Below are 16,973 nucleotides of genomic sequence, written 5' to 3' on the forward strand. Positions count from 1 at the left end.
CACTTGCTCCCGCATGGCCAAATGCGGGGAAAGCAAATCACGATAACCACTTTGAGCCAATGTTTACATGCCTGCATACAACCTAACTCATGATGAGTTCTTCATGAATTCACTTTCCCAACACCTCGCTTAAGGGTAGCCCATCCCCACAAACAGGATGACGATAATTCCAAAGCAGTGTCAAATCGAGAACAGGCGAACAGCCTATCCTACTCTCTCTTAGTTCATCTCCAACACCCACACCAGGCACCCATCCATACTGAGATCCACTCTACTGTTCTTTTCAGCCATCTCTCACTGTTCTCTCTATCTATAGATACTTTCTATTCATCGAGATACACACTCTCTATCGAAGCACACACTCTCTATCAAAACCCACACTCTCTATCGAGACACACACTCTCCATCAAAACCCACATTCTTCATCAAAACCCACACACTCTCTATCAAAACACACACTCTCTCCATCAAATTCATCCTTTCTCTCTTTTCCTTCCATCCAGAGACCTCAGCAACCTCAGCAACCTCACCAACCATCCCATCTCCGACCCCCCAAGCCAAAATGACCAAACCCCACCCAACCCTCACCGAACAGCTCCAAACCACCTACGACGCCCTCCTCCGGATCCTCTACACCCACACCGACGCGCAGGGCATCTCGCACCGTCCCTACGGCCTCGATTGGATCGACTTCGAGCGCCTGATGTACCGACTGCTGCTCCTGCAGGGGGTGGCGCGGCCCGGCGACCGCATCGCCCACGACCCGTGGGTGCTGTTCCTGGACCGGTATGCGCCGCGCTCGGTGCGCCGCTCCCCGAGCGAGGCCGGCCGCGTGGAGGTGGCGTTCTTCCCCAGCTCGATTCTGCAGTCGCCTTCCTCCGGCTCTCCTCCCCGCTTGGTTTCTGGGGGTGTTGAGCAGGGTCGTCGCGGCGTCAATGGCTACGCCAACGGCAGTACTGGCAGCAACGGCTACGCCAACGGCAACGGCTATACCGGCAGTAACGGCTACGCTAGCAGCAACGGCAATGCCCCCATCAACGGTGACAGCGCTGGACCTCGTCCTCGGGTGGACTCCAACGGCCACGTGCATTTCGATCATACGGCTGTGCAGCGGGACCCGAGTCAGAGACGGTCGCCTTCTATCCCTAGGTACTTTCAATGACTCTGCCTTCTGGGGGGTGGGTAAGTTTGAGACCTTTCAGGCATAACAATGAGAGTGTTGATGAGTGTGCAGATATCGATCAAACAGAATTCAAGTTCACGCACACTTTACCCTGTCAATATCTGTGTGTTCGTGACTGATGAAGCCATCTTCTTTCATTTCTTCTGGAAGAGAAAGCACGATATGCGTGATGCATCTGGTGCTAGACTATGTGGAGGTGTTCTCTGGAGTTGGAGTTCGGGTTGACTTTTGTTCTGGCTATGTGTACAGAGTACTCTTTGATTTGTTGGGGATTCTTCATGCTGATGCTGCGGTGGTGATGTTTGTGTTTGTTGCAGTGTACAGCGTGCGTTTTCTTTCTGGTATCTGTTTGAGATTGTTATGAGCGACGATGATGATCATGAAATGTCCATGGGCTGGATGGGTGCGATGGAAGGGCGTCTAGGCTTTTGGTCCGACGTTGGCCAATTTACTTACACCTTGATGGAGTTCGAGTTGAGTTTGGTGTTTTCTCGGGTGTTGTGTTGTGTATGGCAGAGCGTGGACTGTCAAATCTGGGAGCAAGATCTTTCCTGTGTTCCTGCTATCGATGTACAGTACCGAGTCTGTATCTCCCTTGAATTACTTGTGTCGCATTGCAGTTACTGCTTTATGTGAGCACCCATCGAAAGTGTAGAGCGCAATCAGACCGGAGACCACCACCTCCCTCGTCCTCTCCACCCCACCGACCCCATACATTACCATCACCTTACACAGCACAGCACACCCTAACCATACCCATCAAGCATATAGACCCAGACCCCTTATCTCCGACCCTCCTTGCCCCCACGTCCAAAGCCGCCTATCCCCGAACTCAAGCAAAACCCGTCAGCAAACCCCGGGAACCAGGTCGCACAAATCAGCCAGCCCCCCGAGACGAAGGAGGGGCAGGTGTCACGCCCGTGTAGAAGGTGAGGTAGAGGAGTCTCCTTTTCTCTTCTCATCCTTATCTTCTCAAGGTAAGCAGTTGACGAGGGCTGAGGAAAGAGGCGAAACATTTTCATTCCAATGAGATCGGGTTCCAACCCCGGAACTGCCTAGCCATACCAGAACCTGGAAGATGGGATAGATGGGATGGGATGGTGGGTTTATGTACCTAAACATCTCTAACGGTTTTCTTTCTCTTTCGCGGAATAGAACTCGACAGATTGGAACTAGAAATCTGCTTGGGAAGAGAGATATTGTGAGGATCTGAGCGTGGGAGAAACACGCCACTAATGTAGTCTATACACAAAGAAGATTCTCCCAAACCTGAAGCTGCCTGCGTGAGATAGATACTAGCTATCTCCCCATACCCCCACCCCCCACCGAAGACCACGATGCTCTACTGTAAACACACGCAAGAACCCCCCCCCTCCACCGTGTCAGGAAGATCCACACGAACCAGATAACCCACAGACAAGTAAACAGCAAAAGAACCCGAGAACCAAAGTAAGTTCCCCAATGCACCGGCTGAAACAGTCACTGGCATCTCTGCTTATTCCGCAACTTCGTTCGGGGCTATCGTACTGTACCACCGTCATAACTTTGTACACGATCTCTTTACTTCTTCTCGAACCGAACCCCGAAACGAAAAACCTCCGATGGAAGTTTCTGTCCCGAACTTTACTTTTTTCTTTTCTCGGATACATTCGATCGGTTGCTCATCTGAGACAGAATCTCGGTGTCATCTTCCCTCTCGGTTCTATCTTCTGTCGATAGGATTATCCAAGTCAAGTGGGGGCGTTTTCTTCCCCCACCAGACTTCTCAGACACCAGAAGGGCTGGTCCGGTTTCTGGGTCGGTTGTGTGACGGTGGTTTATACATAGTAACATACAAGTAAGTAAATGAGTGGCTTCACGGTCCAAGGTCCACGTTGAAGTAGGTATACTATACTGCAGTTAATCCTCTTGCCGCTCCAGTCGCCGTCCGCCTCCCTTCTGGTTGATTACTGGCAAGACGTCATGGGGTGGGTGGGCACCTGGTCCCGTAGGTTATCGACGAATTATAATTACAACAATGAGCTACGGTTCTTAGGCGGTGGATCCTGTTCTTGCAGAGAAAAGAAAGATGTTTCTGCTTTAGCATTGATGGTGCGGCGGCGATAGTGGCAGTGGTGAGGTGATTGTATGATATTACCAGTCCAGTACTGTACCTCAGGTTCTGTTATTCTCTTCTGATTCCGTGCGTGGTAGGAGCTTGGATGGTATGTGTAGTCCATATTCATATCGTGACCTAGGATAAGGCAGCGGTATGTCTATGTATAGTGCAGTTCCCAATGGTGCAGTACCAACCAGTATAGTACCCTACCAGTAACCTTGGTGAACGCGTTATACTCCCCTGACGGGGCGAGGACCACCACTTCCTTCTCTCAAAACACTACACCACGAGATCCCAAGAACACATAATCTCCTAACTACTCCAACTCAACACAACATGCAGAGCGCTCACTTCGCAACAAGCGCAGACAGACTATTCCGTTCCAACCAGAACAAAAACCCATTGCCATTGTCCCAGGAAAACAGGAGAGCAAGAGAGCAAGAGACCCAAACCCCGAGCCAATCCCATTAGAACGAATCCTGCCCCAACAAGTCGAGCATCACTTTCACCACCGTGACTAGCCCAACGCTCACAGCATTCCAGCCCAGTAACACGGCAGTCACGATCTCACCCGGGCTGTGCCTATGTACTGTCCCTAGTAAATAAGTAAGTCAGTGTCCATGTATCTACGCAGTACGCAGTAGCAGGAGAAAGTGAACACTCGGCAACATCGACATCACCAGATCAGATCAGATCAGATCGCCCACCCTAAGCCCTAGCCTCATGATCTACACCCCCTCCCCGAAAAAGACAGGGGGGTTCCGCAATCAGGGATCTATGTCTCTCGCCTCGACCGTTGGAAAGTCTTGTCTCGGACTGATTCCAACCGTTGCGCGCCGCCACCCTTACCTAAACGAAGGATAGACACTTCCCTCCAACGGGAGCAGATCGCATCACTACAGATCTGCAAGGAGCCCGTTGACGTTGACCGGTTGACCGGTTGAGGACCGCATGATCAGACCATACACACACACACACACACACACAACAGACAACACACAACAGATATACCGTATCCACGGATGGGGACATGAACGCATGCATTGCCTGGAAAGGGAATTGAACCAGAGAAAAAGAAGATGCAACAGGAGAAAAGGTTCAGTAACCCTTTCAGGTCCCAAATCAGTTAGTATGACAGCTGCGTTGCTCCAAGGCCACTCGAGCAGAGCAGCTTTGTAACAAGAGGATCCAAAGTCCTGTCTGCCATCGGAGATCCCCCTTTAGAACAGATTGATAGAAACGATCATAGAACCAACCCCCCTCCCAACCTTCGCTCTTGCCCTCTCTGCCCGTCATTCTTGTCTGATTCTCTTCGAGTCTTCTCCTTACCCCCCTAAAGGTTGCACAACAACGCATCCAGCGGCTACATGCAGATCACTTCGGAAAGAGCCACGAATCGGGGATTATAAGGCCAAAATGCCATCGACGGCGGCAGCAGCAGCAGCAGCAGCAAGAAGCTCTCGCCCCCCTATACCAGCGAAAGAAGGAGGCTGCTGGTGCTGCTGCTGTGGTGGTGGTGCTCGTCCACGACCTTAAGAAAGTAAACCAGGGTTTCTCCCTGCTTTTCGTCCATTGGGAGTAGCCGTGAAGCTACACACCACACACACATCCATATACACACTTGTTTCTGTAACCTTGAAAGACCCCCCCTCCCCCATTTTACCCCGGAAAATACCCAATTGTCTCGACAAGGTCAACCGAAATCGCCTCCTGCCACTCGCTGGGACACCTAGCCCAAAAATGAACGACATTCCTCTCAGGGACAGGACATGCAACATCATTCTCTCTGGCAGAATGCCCTATTTCTTTTTTGGCGGGTAGACTGGGATCAATCGGTGTAACAAACAGGTCGCATGGCCTTTTTTTTTTCCTTTCCTCGGGGGTATGATGCTCGTGCTGGAAAAAGACGGGGTCAAACTTCGGTGAGCGTTCGTTATATGATGGAATGAAGAGGCGAAATTTCCGGCGGCCCACTACATATGCAAGAACCGCATCAGCGAACATGGACAATGACAGAGTAAAAAAGAAGGGCCTGAGCACCTCCCCTCCCCGTAGCTGCCATCGATTCGGACCAAGGTTGTGAAGGTAGCTTTCTGGGGAAGAGAGGGAAGGATAGGCTGCGCTTTCAGGCACAATCATGGAAAAGCCCAAGGCACTTTGCAGCAGGTTAATTGAAACCCACGTCTCCCGCTCGCCCTTCTCTTCCTCCTCCTCCTTCTGCCCCAATCTCTTCTCCCCTAGCCCGGCCGACGATAGGCTGCGCTGGTGTCATCTTGACGGTTTCACAACTCCATCCCAAACAGGAAACGAACGATACCATCATCCGTTTCGGGGATTGGCCCCCTCGGGCAACAATCACGAGATAAGGACACAATTGGCACTGGGCACGAGTGAATCTCGAACACCTCATCCGACTCATCCCAGAGGCGAGGAATTTATAGAAACAAAAGAATCAAAAAGGAAAGAGGTGCTGGCTTGTCTGTGTCGGTTTTGGGCCCTTTTTTTTCTTTCTTTCCTCGTCCTTGTTGGCAGCAGGTGCATCTGATGGTCCTCGTCTGGTATCACCGTGGTCCCTGTCACAGGAGAAGCAGACAACTGAGGAATATTAGGGTCTGGGAGGCAACAGATTAAGATAAAGACCAAGGAGAGTCCTTGACCTCCATTGAAGAACCGCTCTCGAGCCCCCAATTCCAGCCGTTCCTCTTTCTGCCATCCCTTCTGGAAACCCATTAGAAACAAAAGCTTTCTCTCTCACACAAACCCTTTGGGCCGGCGTCGTCTCCCTCTCTTCTTCATATACCTGGAAAACATCAGAAGTGACTTCCACTACTTGACACAACGAAAACCCCTCATCTGACAAAGCTCGATTGGACTTCATTGGCTTCTTGCTGCCCTTGGGCCTCCTTTCACCACTTGATCCTCTGTGATACTCTTCTCCTCTCATTGTCTTTCTCTGCCGCTTCTCCACCTCTGTCTCTGGATAGCAAGCCGGCCTGCCATGCCACCCAAGGGCCTTTACCACCAAGCTGCTCTCCCCGAAGCACGAGGGCTGAAGTATGACGAGTCCGACATGGCTCTCTTCCACGCCAAGCTCTCCTATCACTCCACTATCGAAGCCCGCATGGCATCCAAGGACTCCAACCTAGCATCGATCTCGGATGCCCAAGCGCGGATCCTCAAGCGCTGGGAGATGCTGAAGCAGGTGGAGAAGGAGATGGCAGACAAGGGCAAGTCTCTGTCTCCCGCGGAAAGAAAGCAGCTCGCACAATACGAGTGGCGGTACAAACGACTGGAGGAGGTGGCGACCCAGAGCACTAGCTGAATGGGAAAAACAAAGGGAAAAAAAAACGATAAGAGAAAAACAAACACCCACGGCATAATGTTGCAGCGCCGACCGTGGGGAGAGATAGCATCACTGGCGTTGGTCTAGATGTGGATTCGAACAACGCACTGGTGTCAAGATCAATTGCAAGTGAAGAGTGTGCGCGTTGCGATTTAAAAGTAAATCCGGGAGTGGTTTCGGTCTCCTTGGTTTTGGTTTTGATTCTGTTGTTTGCTTTCTTTTGGGAACTCTCCCCTCTCATTCTGCTTGTATGAGTTGAATGAATGTTTCATCATCGGTCCCACCTCTGCTTCATATGTGATGGAAGCTGCTCATGCTTCCTGAGTGACTGCAATGACCTCACCTTCCATAGTGAGTACACTCGTGACCAGCTCACGGCTCAGGGAAGGTAGGGTGTCCCTCCTCCCTCGAGAAGCTCTCACATAGTTCATGGGGCGACAAAAAAGAAAAGGAAAAAAAAAAAAAAGGAAAAAAAAATACCCGCGACGTCACGAATGTAACATAGCCTCAGCGAGACGAACACAGCATCTTGCACTTACACTGTAACTGTAACCAAGGAGGCGAAGCGGCCTCCCCCAGCCCGATGTAGATCAAGTACTGTACTTCGAGATCAGATCAAGTATATGTCTCAGAAAAGCCCCCCCAGAAAAAGAACAATAAACAATGAGGAGCATCGAGAAGTGGGGTCCGAGTGGCGTTCACGGCATCTTTCCTTTTTTTTTTTACCCTCCCATTTTCTATTTCGTCTGTAGATAGATATAGTGCTTCATCCGAGGGTCGAGTCACGTCACGCAAAAGCAATCGTGAACGGCTCGTCCTCCCTCCTCTCTGATGTCCTACATTGGGCACGCGACATGCCCTCTTCGGCCTAGCAAGTCCTGCCACAATCCAGAACCCAGGGAAGCGAAGGTCGTGTAAAGTCGCGGCGTGTGGTGTTGACACACACGCGCGCGCGCACTCCCTGTCTTGGGAGGTTCAATTACCACATGCAGCGCATCTTCCACCTCCGCCAGCAGAGGGGTTTATCCGAGGGAAACGACATGGACAAGAGGGTTTGGTATTAGGAGCAGGAGCGGTGCGGCGAGGCGTAATGGGGAAGTGAGGGGGAACAGTCACGGCACGGCAAGATCCAGCACCGCATACATTGCCTGACAGGATTTGATATCTCCCCGAGGCATAGTAGTAGCTGTGGAATGTGTTTCCTGTGAATGTTGGATTTTCCCCCTCATCATGAAAATAGAGTTGCAATTGAGAGGGTGTGTTCCCCTCGGAAAGATGCGAGCGTCGGAGACCTCCGAACGGGATCCCAAGGGCAGAAGAGGTGGGTGGGCCCGGGTGTGGGTGGGTGTCAGTCGCTTGTTGACAGCCTCTGTGTGAGGTGTCGGTTGAGGTCGGTTGAGGTCGGATCCTATAGCTACCTCTGTTAGTAACTGAGCAGGGAGGATGAGCGAAGGCTCAAACAAACACACCTGTTATCATCCCGCAAGATCACGCAGTTGAATGTCGAAGATGAAGGTGTGGAAACAACAACAAGTGTCGGAGTTGGAGAAGATTAAAGTGGGGAAAGGAAAGGCCTGCGATGAAGCGATAAGATCGAGTAATGCGGGAAAATCGGCGGGGGAATTTCTTATCGCTGACGCGCTGTATCGGGAATCGGCTGTTGCTGCACTAGTGAGGTGCCCCTCCTGACGTCGTCTATATAAAATGCCCTGCAATTCCTCTACTTCAACAATTCCTCTTCTTCCTCCTCCACACCAATTCCTCTCCATTGTTTCCAATCTCTCCACTCTACCTATTCTCAGTCACAAACCCACCACCATGGCCACCACCGAATCCCCCTACATCCCCGGCCCCGAAATCGACAGCACCTTCGCACACACGACCAACCTCGCCTCGTCGGCCTTGAACACGCGCGTCCTCGCCTGCAGCAACGAATACTTCGCCGCGGCGTCGAACCTCCTCACGCCGACGGCGCCGATCAACCGGCCGGGGGTCTTCATCCACACGGGCGCCTGGTACGACGGGTGGGAGACGCGGCGCCACAACCCGGACGCCTACGACTGGGTGGTGATCAAGCTGGGGACGGCGCGGGCCGCCATCCAGGGCGTCGAGGTCGACACGGGCTTCTTCGTCGGCAACTACGGCGAGAAGGCTGAGGTGCAGGCGACGTGCTCCGACGCCGACGACGCCGTGCTCGCCGACCCCAGCTACGCCGGCTGGACCACCATCCTTCCGCCCCAGCCTTGTGGGCCCTCGCAGCGCCGCGCCTGGAGGGTTCCCGGATTTGACCCAAAGAACCCCACGCCCTACACCCATGTGCGTCTGCTCATGTACCCCGATGGGGGCTTTGGGCGGTTGAGGCTGTATGGCCATGCGATTCCGGCGGCGCGCGGGGAGAGGGTGGCTGTCGCTGGTGCACAAGAGGAAGAGGAGGAGGAGGAGGAGCTGTCGTCGGCGTTGTGCGGGGGTCTGGCGCTGGCGGCCTCGGATCAGCATTATACCCCGTGCTCGAATCTGTTGCTGCCCGGCCGCGGGAAGGATATGGGCGATGGGTGGGAAACGGCGCGGTCGCGCGCCCCGGGCCATGTCGACTGGGCCATTGTGCAGCTGGGGCTGCCGGGCGCCGTGTCCAGGGTCGTCGTCGATACCAAGGACTTCCGGGGCAATTTCCCCCGCGCGGTCCGCGTGCACGGCTTGGTGAAGGGGGAGGGTGGCGAGGGCGGTCCCGTCGCCGTGCCCGCCCATGATCATCCCGGCTGGGTGGAGATCGTCAAGGGCGACCAGCGCTGTCAGGCCGATACCGAGCATGTCTTCCAGGGTGCGGATCTGGCCGCAGGTGTCGATACCCAGGCGTTCACCCATGTGAAGTTGACCCTCGTGCCGGACGGTGGCGTGAAGCGCTTCCGGGTCTTTGGCAGACGGGCCTAGGTCGAGGCTTGTGATGAGCGGTGCCTTCTGTTTAGTATGTAATCTTCAGCGTGGTAAATTGCAAATAATGAGAGATACGATCCTACATAAATCCATTATTCAGAAGATCATGTACCGGAAAGGGGAGGTTTCCAGTACAGTAATGTGTTTTCGACATTCGCCTAAGGATAAATTATACTGGGAAAAAAAAAAAAAAAAAAAAAAAACAACGCAGGAACAACGTTAAGCTCCGTATAATTCATCGTTATAGCTTGCTAGCAGCCAGACTAGGTAGGGTATATCACTATAAAAATTCAATAATCTACTTCATCGTGAGGGATCACAATCAATCGATCGACAATAGTGGAAACGCCGCGGCGAAAATAACACATGCTCTGTTGGGTGTTGCAAATACAATTCCAAAAGGGTAGAAAGGTCATGCTCGTGAGAATCTGGTATCGGTATCGGTATCGGTATCGGTATCGGTGTCGGTGTCGGTATTGGGAAAAGGCAGAAGAAGAAAGATGGAGGGATTTTCTCAACACAAATTCCCTGAGAGAACAAACTGACGCCATGAACTAAAGTCCGCTGGTCCAAGGAACAACACAACATGAAAACCCCCGCCCCGTGTGAATGCTGAAAGGTATCAATTCGAACTGGCATGCCGAATGCAAACAAATGCCATGGAGGAACGTGGTCACAACCGTGATAAGTGTGGCGTAGAAAGCAATATTAATCAAGACTCGAAATATCATCCGGGGCGCCGTTCCGTCCGATACTTCGTTCCCGGTCCCAAACAAAAAGAGAAAAAGAGACGAAAGATATTATAGACCCCCTTGGCACAAAGCGAATAAATCAGGTTTGAATACGTAGCAGTACATTGTGGCACTTTCTGACTGCCGCTGCCGGAGGTTGGAGACGCGCAGAAGTTGAGAGGAGACAAAAGAGGAATTGCGGACGTGCGATCAAGGACGGTTCACGCTGGCAGAGGCATCTACTCGGAGCGGAACTTCTCCGCATTCTCGGCCTTGAGGCGGTCCCGTAGAAGAAGTAATGGCCGATTGGGGTCCAGGAGCCCCATCATCATCTTGCCCAGTTCATTGTGTTTGATGGGTTTGGTGACATAGTCGTTGAAGCCAGCACGTGCGGCATCCTCGATCTGATCGGTCATCGCGTTGGCCGAAAGGGCCATGATCGGGATTTGTGGGTAGTGGTTCTTTGACTCCCAAGCACGAATGTCACGGCACGTCTCGTAGCCGTTCTTGATGGGCATTTGGATGTCGCACTGCAGGTCGTGTCAGCGAACTTGGGATCATTGAGTCCGCTTGCTGCGATGTCTTTCACTTACAATGATGAGAGAGTAGTATCCTGGTTCCTTGGAAAACACCATTTCTGTACACTCTTGTCCATTTGTGGCTGTCTCCGCCATGACCTTGATCTTGTCGAGGTATTTCATCATCACCTGAAACACGTTAGCATACAGGGTAACACACAGCGAATTCCACATGTGTTCACGCTTACCATACGGTTCGTATCATCATCCTCAACAAGTAGCACTCGGTAACCCTTGTTGCCGATGACCTCTTTCACCATCTTCGACATGGTCTTGAAATTGTTGTTGATTTCCCGGGCCATATCCTGGTTCCTGTCCTTGCTCAAATCGCGTCGATTGTCGGGATCAAATATAGAGGAAAAGGCGGACGGCTTCACCGGTTTCGGAACAGTGTATATACGTCTCCCGCTAGAGGCCAACTCCTTTATCCTAGCATTGATTTGTCGCTTCTGATACAGGTCGGAGATGATGACCAGACTTGGTGCGGTCTCCAACTCGCACTCGGAGACATAATGCATCATATCCAGGACGTCATCCACGTTGGGCAGGTTGAGGACCAAATGGGTAGGCTTCGTGACATCGCTGACCGAATCCCTCCAATCTTCCACATCAGGGGTGGAGGTGATAGAGAAGGGGACTTCCAGAGGGACCACCTGCTCGATGTGTTGTTTGATAGCTTGGCGGGTATTGTCCAGAGGACAAAGAATAAGGATCGAGTAAGAGCTGGGTAAAGGCTGCGCGTCCGACCCGGTGTACTCCGTAGGCTTGGTCGAGGCAAATGATTCTTGCGAGGGTGAGGAGGAAGATTGCGCCGTTGGCTGCGAGATATCGCCGCTTGAGAGGGCCGACTTGGAGTTGTCAAGCCTTGCCAACGGATCCAGCGTGTAGGGGTCGGGGGTAGGAAGGGCCGAGGAGATCGAAGACCTCTCGGAGAAGTTGACCGAAGGAAAGCGTATAGGGGTCTCGTAGCTCGTCTGTGATTGGTTTAAAGAGGTCTCAAGAGTAGAGGAGAAATCGGCTGCGTCGGGTCCTCTGCTATCCATAGAGTCCTTCCTGAACAGCATCTTCTGCAGCGGATTCGGCTTGAGGTGCTCGAGGAAGACGTCAGAAGTGCTGGACGATTGACGGACAAGCCGCGGCTCGTCGGGAGTTGGCGGTGGAGGAGCGTCGACTTTAACATAGAACGAAAATTTGGCACCTTGCCCTTCTTTACTGGTGGGCGTCAACTTGCCGCCATGCATTTCGACAAGCTGTTTCGACAAAAATAGCCCGAGACCGCTACCCGCATGCTGCTGAGAGCCGTTCTGTCCCAGCTGACTGAATCTCTGCATCAATCGCTCTGCATCCCTGACGCTGAAACCTTTACCGGTATCCACAACGTCGAAATTCAACAACAACTCCGTGGATTTGGGAGTAGTCGGGGCACCATCATAGATGGAGCAGCATATATGGATCTCACCCTGAGCAGTAAACTTGACTGCGTTGCCGACAAGGTTGATGAGGACCTGTCGTATACGGAACCTGTCTCCGATAACCATGGGTGGCACATTTGCATCCATCAAATAGTTGATTTCAAGGCCCTTGTCGATCGCCCTAGACGAGACGGTGTCGATGACATCCTCAATCACAGACCGTACATGGAACCATGAGTTGACCATTGTCATTTTGCCGGCTTCCACTCTAGAAACGTCCAGAATGTTATCAACCAGCTCTCGAAGGTTGGTTGAGCTATTCTGGATAGTGTCGAGCATACGTCTCTGATCAGTGTCGAGCTGGGTGTCGAGAATGAAAGGGATGGTGCCAAGGATACCATTCAGCGGAGTGCGAATCTCGTGAGACATGTTGCTGAAAAACTTCGTCTTCGATTCCATCTGGTTATTGAGTTGCTGCATGGCTTTATTGAGTTCGCGTTCGAGATTCTTGCGGTCATTGATGTCCGTGCATGTACCGTACCATGAAGCTTCTCCTTCTCCGCTTCCAAAACTGCTAGTCTCGACACAAACCAGACGAACAAGATGCCATCTGAAATCCCCGCCCCTGGAGCGAAGCCTTATTTCGGTAGAGTAAAAGACACGTCCATTTTCGTCCCTCTGTACCGAGGCGACTCCACGCCTCACAAGTTCTTCCAATGCAGGTGTAACGCCCTGGCCAAATTGTCTGTCTTGTGAGACAGCCTGACGTATGGCTTCCGCTGCACTTTCGCCGGATTCGGCTGTGCACTCGATTTTCTGCGGCTCAGAAAGGTAAAGGGAAAGAAGGCCACATTTCTCCAGATCATCGGTGTGGACGTGCTTGGCGAAGCCGAAGTTCAGCGCTTCCTCCAGCTTTTGACCGGTGTAGAGGTGCCATTGCTCATTGACGAAAATGAGGCCCCTATATTCTGTAGCCTCGAAGACAATCTGGGGGATGGAGTTGGAGAAGGCTCGATATTTGGCATCGGTCGCGAATTTCTCTCTCTCTTGCGCAGCTTTCAATTCGGCAATATGTTGCTCGTGTATGTCGAGAAACGATCCGATCCAGTAAAGCACCTCCCCGGTGGAAGATAGCAAAGGGTTTGCCCGGAAAATAAACCATCGATATGCCGACTCGTCATTAAAGCGTCTGACCCGGACCCGTTCCGTAAATTGTGACCCTGTACGTAATGCGTTTGCCCATTCCTGAGACATGTGCTCTCTTTCGCTGCTGTGAATATTCTGCCAAACGTCTCGCAATCTCTGTTCTTGAGGCTGACTCCTTCGGTAGGCATCGAATTTCGAGTTGGTCCATATTACTTCTCCGCTCTGGGGTTTCGCAAGGAAAAGATGTAATGGTACCGAGTTCAGCATGAGTTGCGCCACTGTATCAGAGAATGGACGGGGTAGTTCGCGTTGCAGCTGGGCGTAGAAGGAATTCGTTGAGGGATGGCGGGAGGCAGTCTGCGTTGGTGATATAACCTGGGATCCCTTCACATCCTGCAGAGGAGATACAACGCCTGGGCTCTGGTCTTGCGGTGTGGCGTCTTCCTCAGCAGACTTGCTTACGAGTCTCCCGGGTGACGTGGGGTCTGATGATGCCATGTTCTGTCTCATCTTAGTCAATCTGTTCCGATGCTGAGTGATGGCGTCCCGAAAACTTTTCGACTGGTGCACGTTGAAGTAGCCATCGGGATTATCGGTCCCTGTCTTAGGTACCACCCCAGGTGATTCGCAGAAATTGCTGCCTACTGACGCAACAAGACCGAGATCGACCCCAGGTGTTCCAAGATTAGATAGCGATGGGCTGAGCTTGGTAGAACTTGACCTTTCTTCTGGACTTGAGATACTAGCTCGAGCTGACAAAGAGCCATCGTCCGCTATCGTATAGCTCACATGGCCACTGAGACCTGCGACCAGTTCCAGCTCGCTGCTTTCATCAGAAAAGGTTCCGCCGAGTCCCAGGAGCTGGCCATAGCGAGGAGCCTCAAGCCGCGAAGTGACTTGACGCTCAAGCTGGCTGTAGTGTTGCGCGAGACAGAACGAAGTGGTGAGGTGAGGCATAAGATACGATAACGATCTTCTCAGATTCGTGGGGTAAGGGATAATAGGAGACAATATGGAGATCACGGCGACCGGGAATCGTAAGGTTGATGGCGAAGGATCCTTGGCGCGGCCGACATGCAAAAGAGGAATGTGAACCACCGACTTTGCCAGGTCAACGCCAATGGCTTCCAGTGGCCCCAAATTCGAATAATCGTGAGGGGGAGGATTTTTTGCGAATGCGCTTTCATCAACAGCGTGACTGACAAAGAATGGATTCTGCTCCGCATGAGAGCGAGGTGCGGGCGATGGAGCCGGGGACTGAGACCAAGGAGACGGTGGCACCTGTTCATACTCATCAAACAATTCCATAGACGGGGTCACCCTAGTCTTGAACAGACCAGGATTGGATACCGTTCGCGTTCGAGCTGTAGATGGTTTATTGGTGGAATTTGGTTCAACAGTAGGGGTAGCCTGAGGTTTGTCTTCTGGGGTTTCGAGAGGATCTCCTTGACCTGGACGATCAGCCGGCCCCTCTGAATATTCTCTTGTCAAAACAACAGGATCGGTGCGCCCGAAGAGCTTCACCACCCCAGTTCTCTTGATTAGCGGATCGGATTCGACTTCCAGCGGTCGGGGCACGGGAAAAACTGCTTGGCGATAGTTTGGCAGTCCAAACGATGACACCGGTTCGTTGGTTGGGGTTTCAATCCCAGGATCTGCTTGCTTGTTCTCTGTCTTCGGTAGACAATCGATACTTTCGTCTCCTTGAGAATCCGCATCGCGCCAGTCTGAGTGTTTCCGTTCCTTTCCAAAGCCAGCGAACGAGTGCCGTGCCAAAAGGGACGGTCGCTTCGGTGAATGAGCAGCTCTTGACCCATTCAAAAGAGCTTCTGCGACGAGCCCTTTCTTCCTCCCTGTTCCTTCGCTGCTCTCCTTTGCGGGGTTGTTGCCGCTTGAAGTGACCTCACTTGGTAGTCGATCCGTTCGCACGTCTTCCGTGTCGGTAGGTACGGCGTCTGGGTCGAAGACCGCTTTCTGGCCCCATGGAACATTCTCCAAATCCGTCGCGTCTCCCGGTACGGCCAGAGATGCTCTCTCTGCTCCGTAGTGCGTCTGCAAAATCTGGACCACGTTCGCCCACCATGCATCTAACCCGGGATCCGCATTCAACTGCAGAGTAAGTTCATACAGATTGGGACTCGGGTAGGCGGGATCCTCAGGTACAGGCCTATAATGAGGGGGCAAAAATACACCTCGAGGATGTGTCGCAGCAGATTCTAGATCGTCCGGGATATCGGCGGGCCCCATACGGGCCTTCATCTTATCTGCCGGCAGAGTCAACTTGAAACCATTGTGATTGAATGCGGAGTCCCGTGCTGCTCTCGTTGGAAACTGCGACTCCATCCTCGGAAAAGGGTAAGACGGAGTTGGTCCGGGGAGGTTGTCGGGAGAGGTGTTGGAATCCATGGCTCTGATTGTGCCGCCAGAACCAGTGGAGTCGGAGTATGATGCAGAAGGCAATGCTCCCGCCGTTGAGAGGGTTTTCGCAAACGAGACATTGAGGGGTCGCTTCCTGGTTGACTCTGTGGTGCTCTGTGGGGCGGGATCGGTTTGCGATGCAGAGATCTCTCGAGCAGCCGAGGAGGGTTGGTTTTGAGATTGTTGCATTTGTTGATAAACCAGTAATTCTTCCATCTGCCTTCGGAGTTCCTTGAGGGTCTGCAGACTGCGCCCTTGATCTTCCTGGATTCCTTTTCCCGCTTCAGGACTTTCTTTTTTCGGAGGCGACGGAATGTGGCATGCGGTCGCAGTCTGTTCGTGCGATATAGAGGAAGAGTGAGAGTTAGCATTCCACGTACTTTTCTCCAACGGCGCATCTCCATCAATTGCATAGTGAACATCGTGGACAGAAATAGAATTGGTTGACTGCAGGGAAGGTCGACAATGGGATTGGGGCGCGGCGACAGGCGAAGGGGCCTCGGCCGGCGATGGAAGCGGAGGTGTCTTCATGCTGTTAACTTCGCCCATCCTAATTTCTCCCTCCACCGCCGGTCACAAATCAATTCTCCTGAGCGAATCCAACTCCACAGGAGCCAACTGAGGCACTCATCTCTCGGACAAAACGGTCCGCAATCAGAATTCGTGGAGGAGGCGAGAGGAGATTGGAGAGGGAGCAGTTGGTGAAAATAGTGATAATATGCAGAAGACGCGAAAACCGAACGAGCAATCGAAGCGAGGATCCGAACGGTCGGAAGACAAAAAGAGAGTATTGGATGCTATTGGAGCGGGATGGTGTATATAGCGCACACGGTGAAGGACCCGACGAGCGAAAAGAAAAGGGGTGGTGTGGATTGGCTCGAAATTCAAGGCAGTCGAAGGGGTTGGGGGGGGGGGGAGGGGGGCGCTTGATTCTGCGACCAGAAAAAACCTCCGGGATGCGTTTTCTTGGAGCCGAGATATGGGGCGTAGGCAAGAAGAGAAAGGAATATACAAGGGGAAAAAAAGGAAAAAAGAGACACGAAGGGGAGGAGGAAATGGAAAATGGCAGACGAACGATTTTTTTTCCGAAAATGGGCCGTTAGAAGGAAGGTGACTAAAGCGGTGTATATCGG

The 16,973-nt window shown here is 52.4% G+C and overlaps 6 protein-coding genes across 6 annotated transcripts; 4 read left to right on the forward strand and 2 right to left on the reverse strand.

Annotated features, from left to right (window-relative positions):
* The first annotated feature begins 228 nt into the window (after positions 1 to 228).
* On the forward strand, positions 229 to 1,352 carry BO72DRAFT_40724 (uncharacterized protein). Its single transcript, XM_040942349.1, has one exon. The coding sequence runs from the start codon at positions 563 to 565 to the stop codon at positions 1,160 to 1,162; it is 600 nt and encodes a 199-aa protein (XP_040794887.1). The 5' UTR covers positions 229 to 562; the 3' UTR covers positions 1,163 to 1,352.
* On the forward strand, positions 1,029 to 1,698 carry BO72DRAFT_454166 (uncharacterized protein). Its single transcript, XM_040946164.1, has one exon. The coding sequence runs from the start codon at positions 1,211 to 1,213 to the stop codon at positions 1,406 to 1,408; it is 198 nt and encodes a 65-aa protein (XP_040794888.1). The 5' UTR covers positions 1,029 to 1,210; the 3' UTR covers positions 1,409 to 1,698.
* A 3,090-nt stretch (positions 1,699 to 4,788) lies between these two features.
* On the reverse strand, positions 4,789 to 5,653 carry BO72DRAFT_40741 (uncharacterized protein). The gene has a single exon (XM_040942355.1). It carries the CDS (start codon positions 5,418 to 5,420, stop codon positions 4,941 to 4,943), a length of 480 nt encoding a protein of 159 aa, XP_040794889.1. The 5' UTR covers positions 5,421 to 5,653; the 3' UTR covers positions 4,789 to 4,940.
* Positions 5,654 to 6,279: 626 nt separating this feature from the next.
* On the forward strand, positions 6,280 to 6,603 carry BO72DRAFT_464292 (uncharacterized protein; the record flags this gene model as incomplete). Its single annotated transcript, XM_040946633.1, has 1 exon — positions 6,280 to 6,603. One exon carries the CDS (start codon positions 6,280 to 6,282, stop codon positions 6,601 to 6,603), a length of 324 nt encoding a protein of 107 aa, XP_040794890.1.
* Positions 6,604 to 8,318: 1,715 nt separating this feature from the next.
* On the forward strand, positions 8,319 to 9,643 carry BO72DRAFT_454168 (allantoicase). The gene has a single exon (XM_040946165.1). It carries the CDS (start codon positions 8,443 to 8,445, stop codon positions 9,550 to 9,552), a length of 1,110 nt encoding a protein of 369 aa, XP_040794891.1. The 5' UTR covers positions 8,319 to 8,442; the 3' UTR covers positions 9,553 to 9,643.
* A 716-nt stretch (positions 9,644 to 10,359) lies between these two features.
* On the reverse strand, positions 10,360 to 16,511 carry pkhB (putative sensor histidine kinase/response regulator). Its single transcript, XM_040942370.1, has 3 exons — positions 11,053 to 16,511; positions 10,880 to 10,993; positions 10,360 to 10,816 (listed from the first exon to the last, which is right to left on the reverse strand). The coding sequence occupies exons 1-3, from the start codon at positions 16,387 to 16,389 to the stop codon at positions 10,526 to 10,528; spliced, it is 5,742 nt and encodes a 1,913-aa protein (XP_040794892.1). The 5' UTR covers positions 16,390 to 16,511; the 3' UTR covers positions 10,360 to 10,525.
* Between the last annotated feature and the right edge of the window lie 462 nt (positions 16,512 to 16,973).

This window comes from Aspergillus fijiensis (genome assembly GCF_003184825.1).
Source record: "Aspergillus fijiensis CBS 313.89 unplaced genomic scaffold BO72scaffold_129, whole genome shotgun sequence".
Taxonomy (NCBI): Eukaryota; Fungi; Ascomycota; class Eurotiomycetes; order Eurotiales; family Aspergillaceae; genus Aspergillus; species Aspergillus fijiensis.

Excerpts from the sequence above, each read along its gene's own strand:
- BO72DRAFT_40724 (XM_040942349.1), top strand. The coding sequence starts at position 563 with ATGACCAAACCCCACCCAACCCTCACCGAACAGCTCCAAACCACCTAC.
- BO72DRAFT_454166 (XM_040946164.1), top strand. The coding sequence starts at position 1,211 with ATGAGAGTGTTGATGAGTGTGCAGATATCGATCAAACAGAATTCAAGT.
- BO72DRAFT_40741 (XM_040942355.1), bottom strand. The coding sequence starts at position 5,420 with ATGATTGTGCCTGAAAGCGCAGCCTATCCTTCCCTCTCTTCCCCAGAA.
- BO72DRAFT_454168 (XM_040946165.1), top strand. The coding sequence starts at position 8,443 with ATGGCCACCACCGAATCCCCCTACATCCCCGGCCCCGAAATCGACAGC.
- pkhB (XM_040942370.1), bottom strand. The coding sequence starts at position 16,389 with ATGGGCGAAGTTAACAGCATGAAGACACCTCCGCTTCCATCGCCGGCC. Across the intron at positions 10,994-11,052 it reads ATGATGATACGAACCGTATG|GTGATGATGAAATACCTCGA; the intron begins GTAAGCGTGAAC and ends AACGTGTTTCAG. Across the intron at positions 10,817-10,879 it reads GATACTACTCTCTCATCATT|TGCGACATCCAAATGCCCAT; the intron begins GTAAGTGAAAGA and ends CACGACCTGCAG.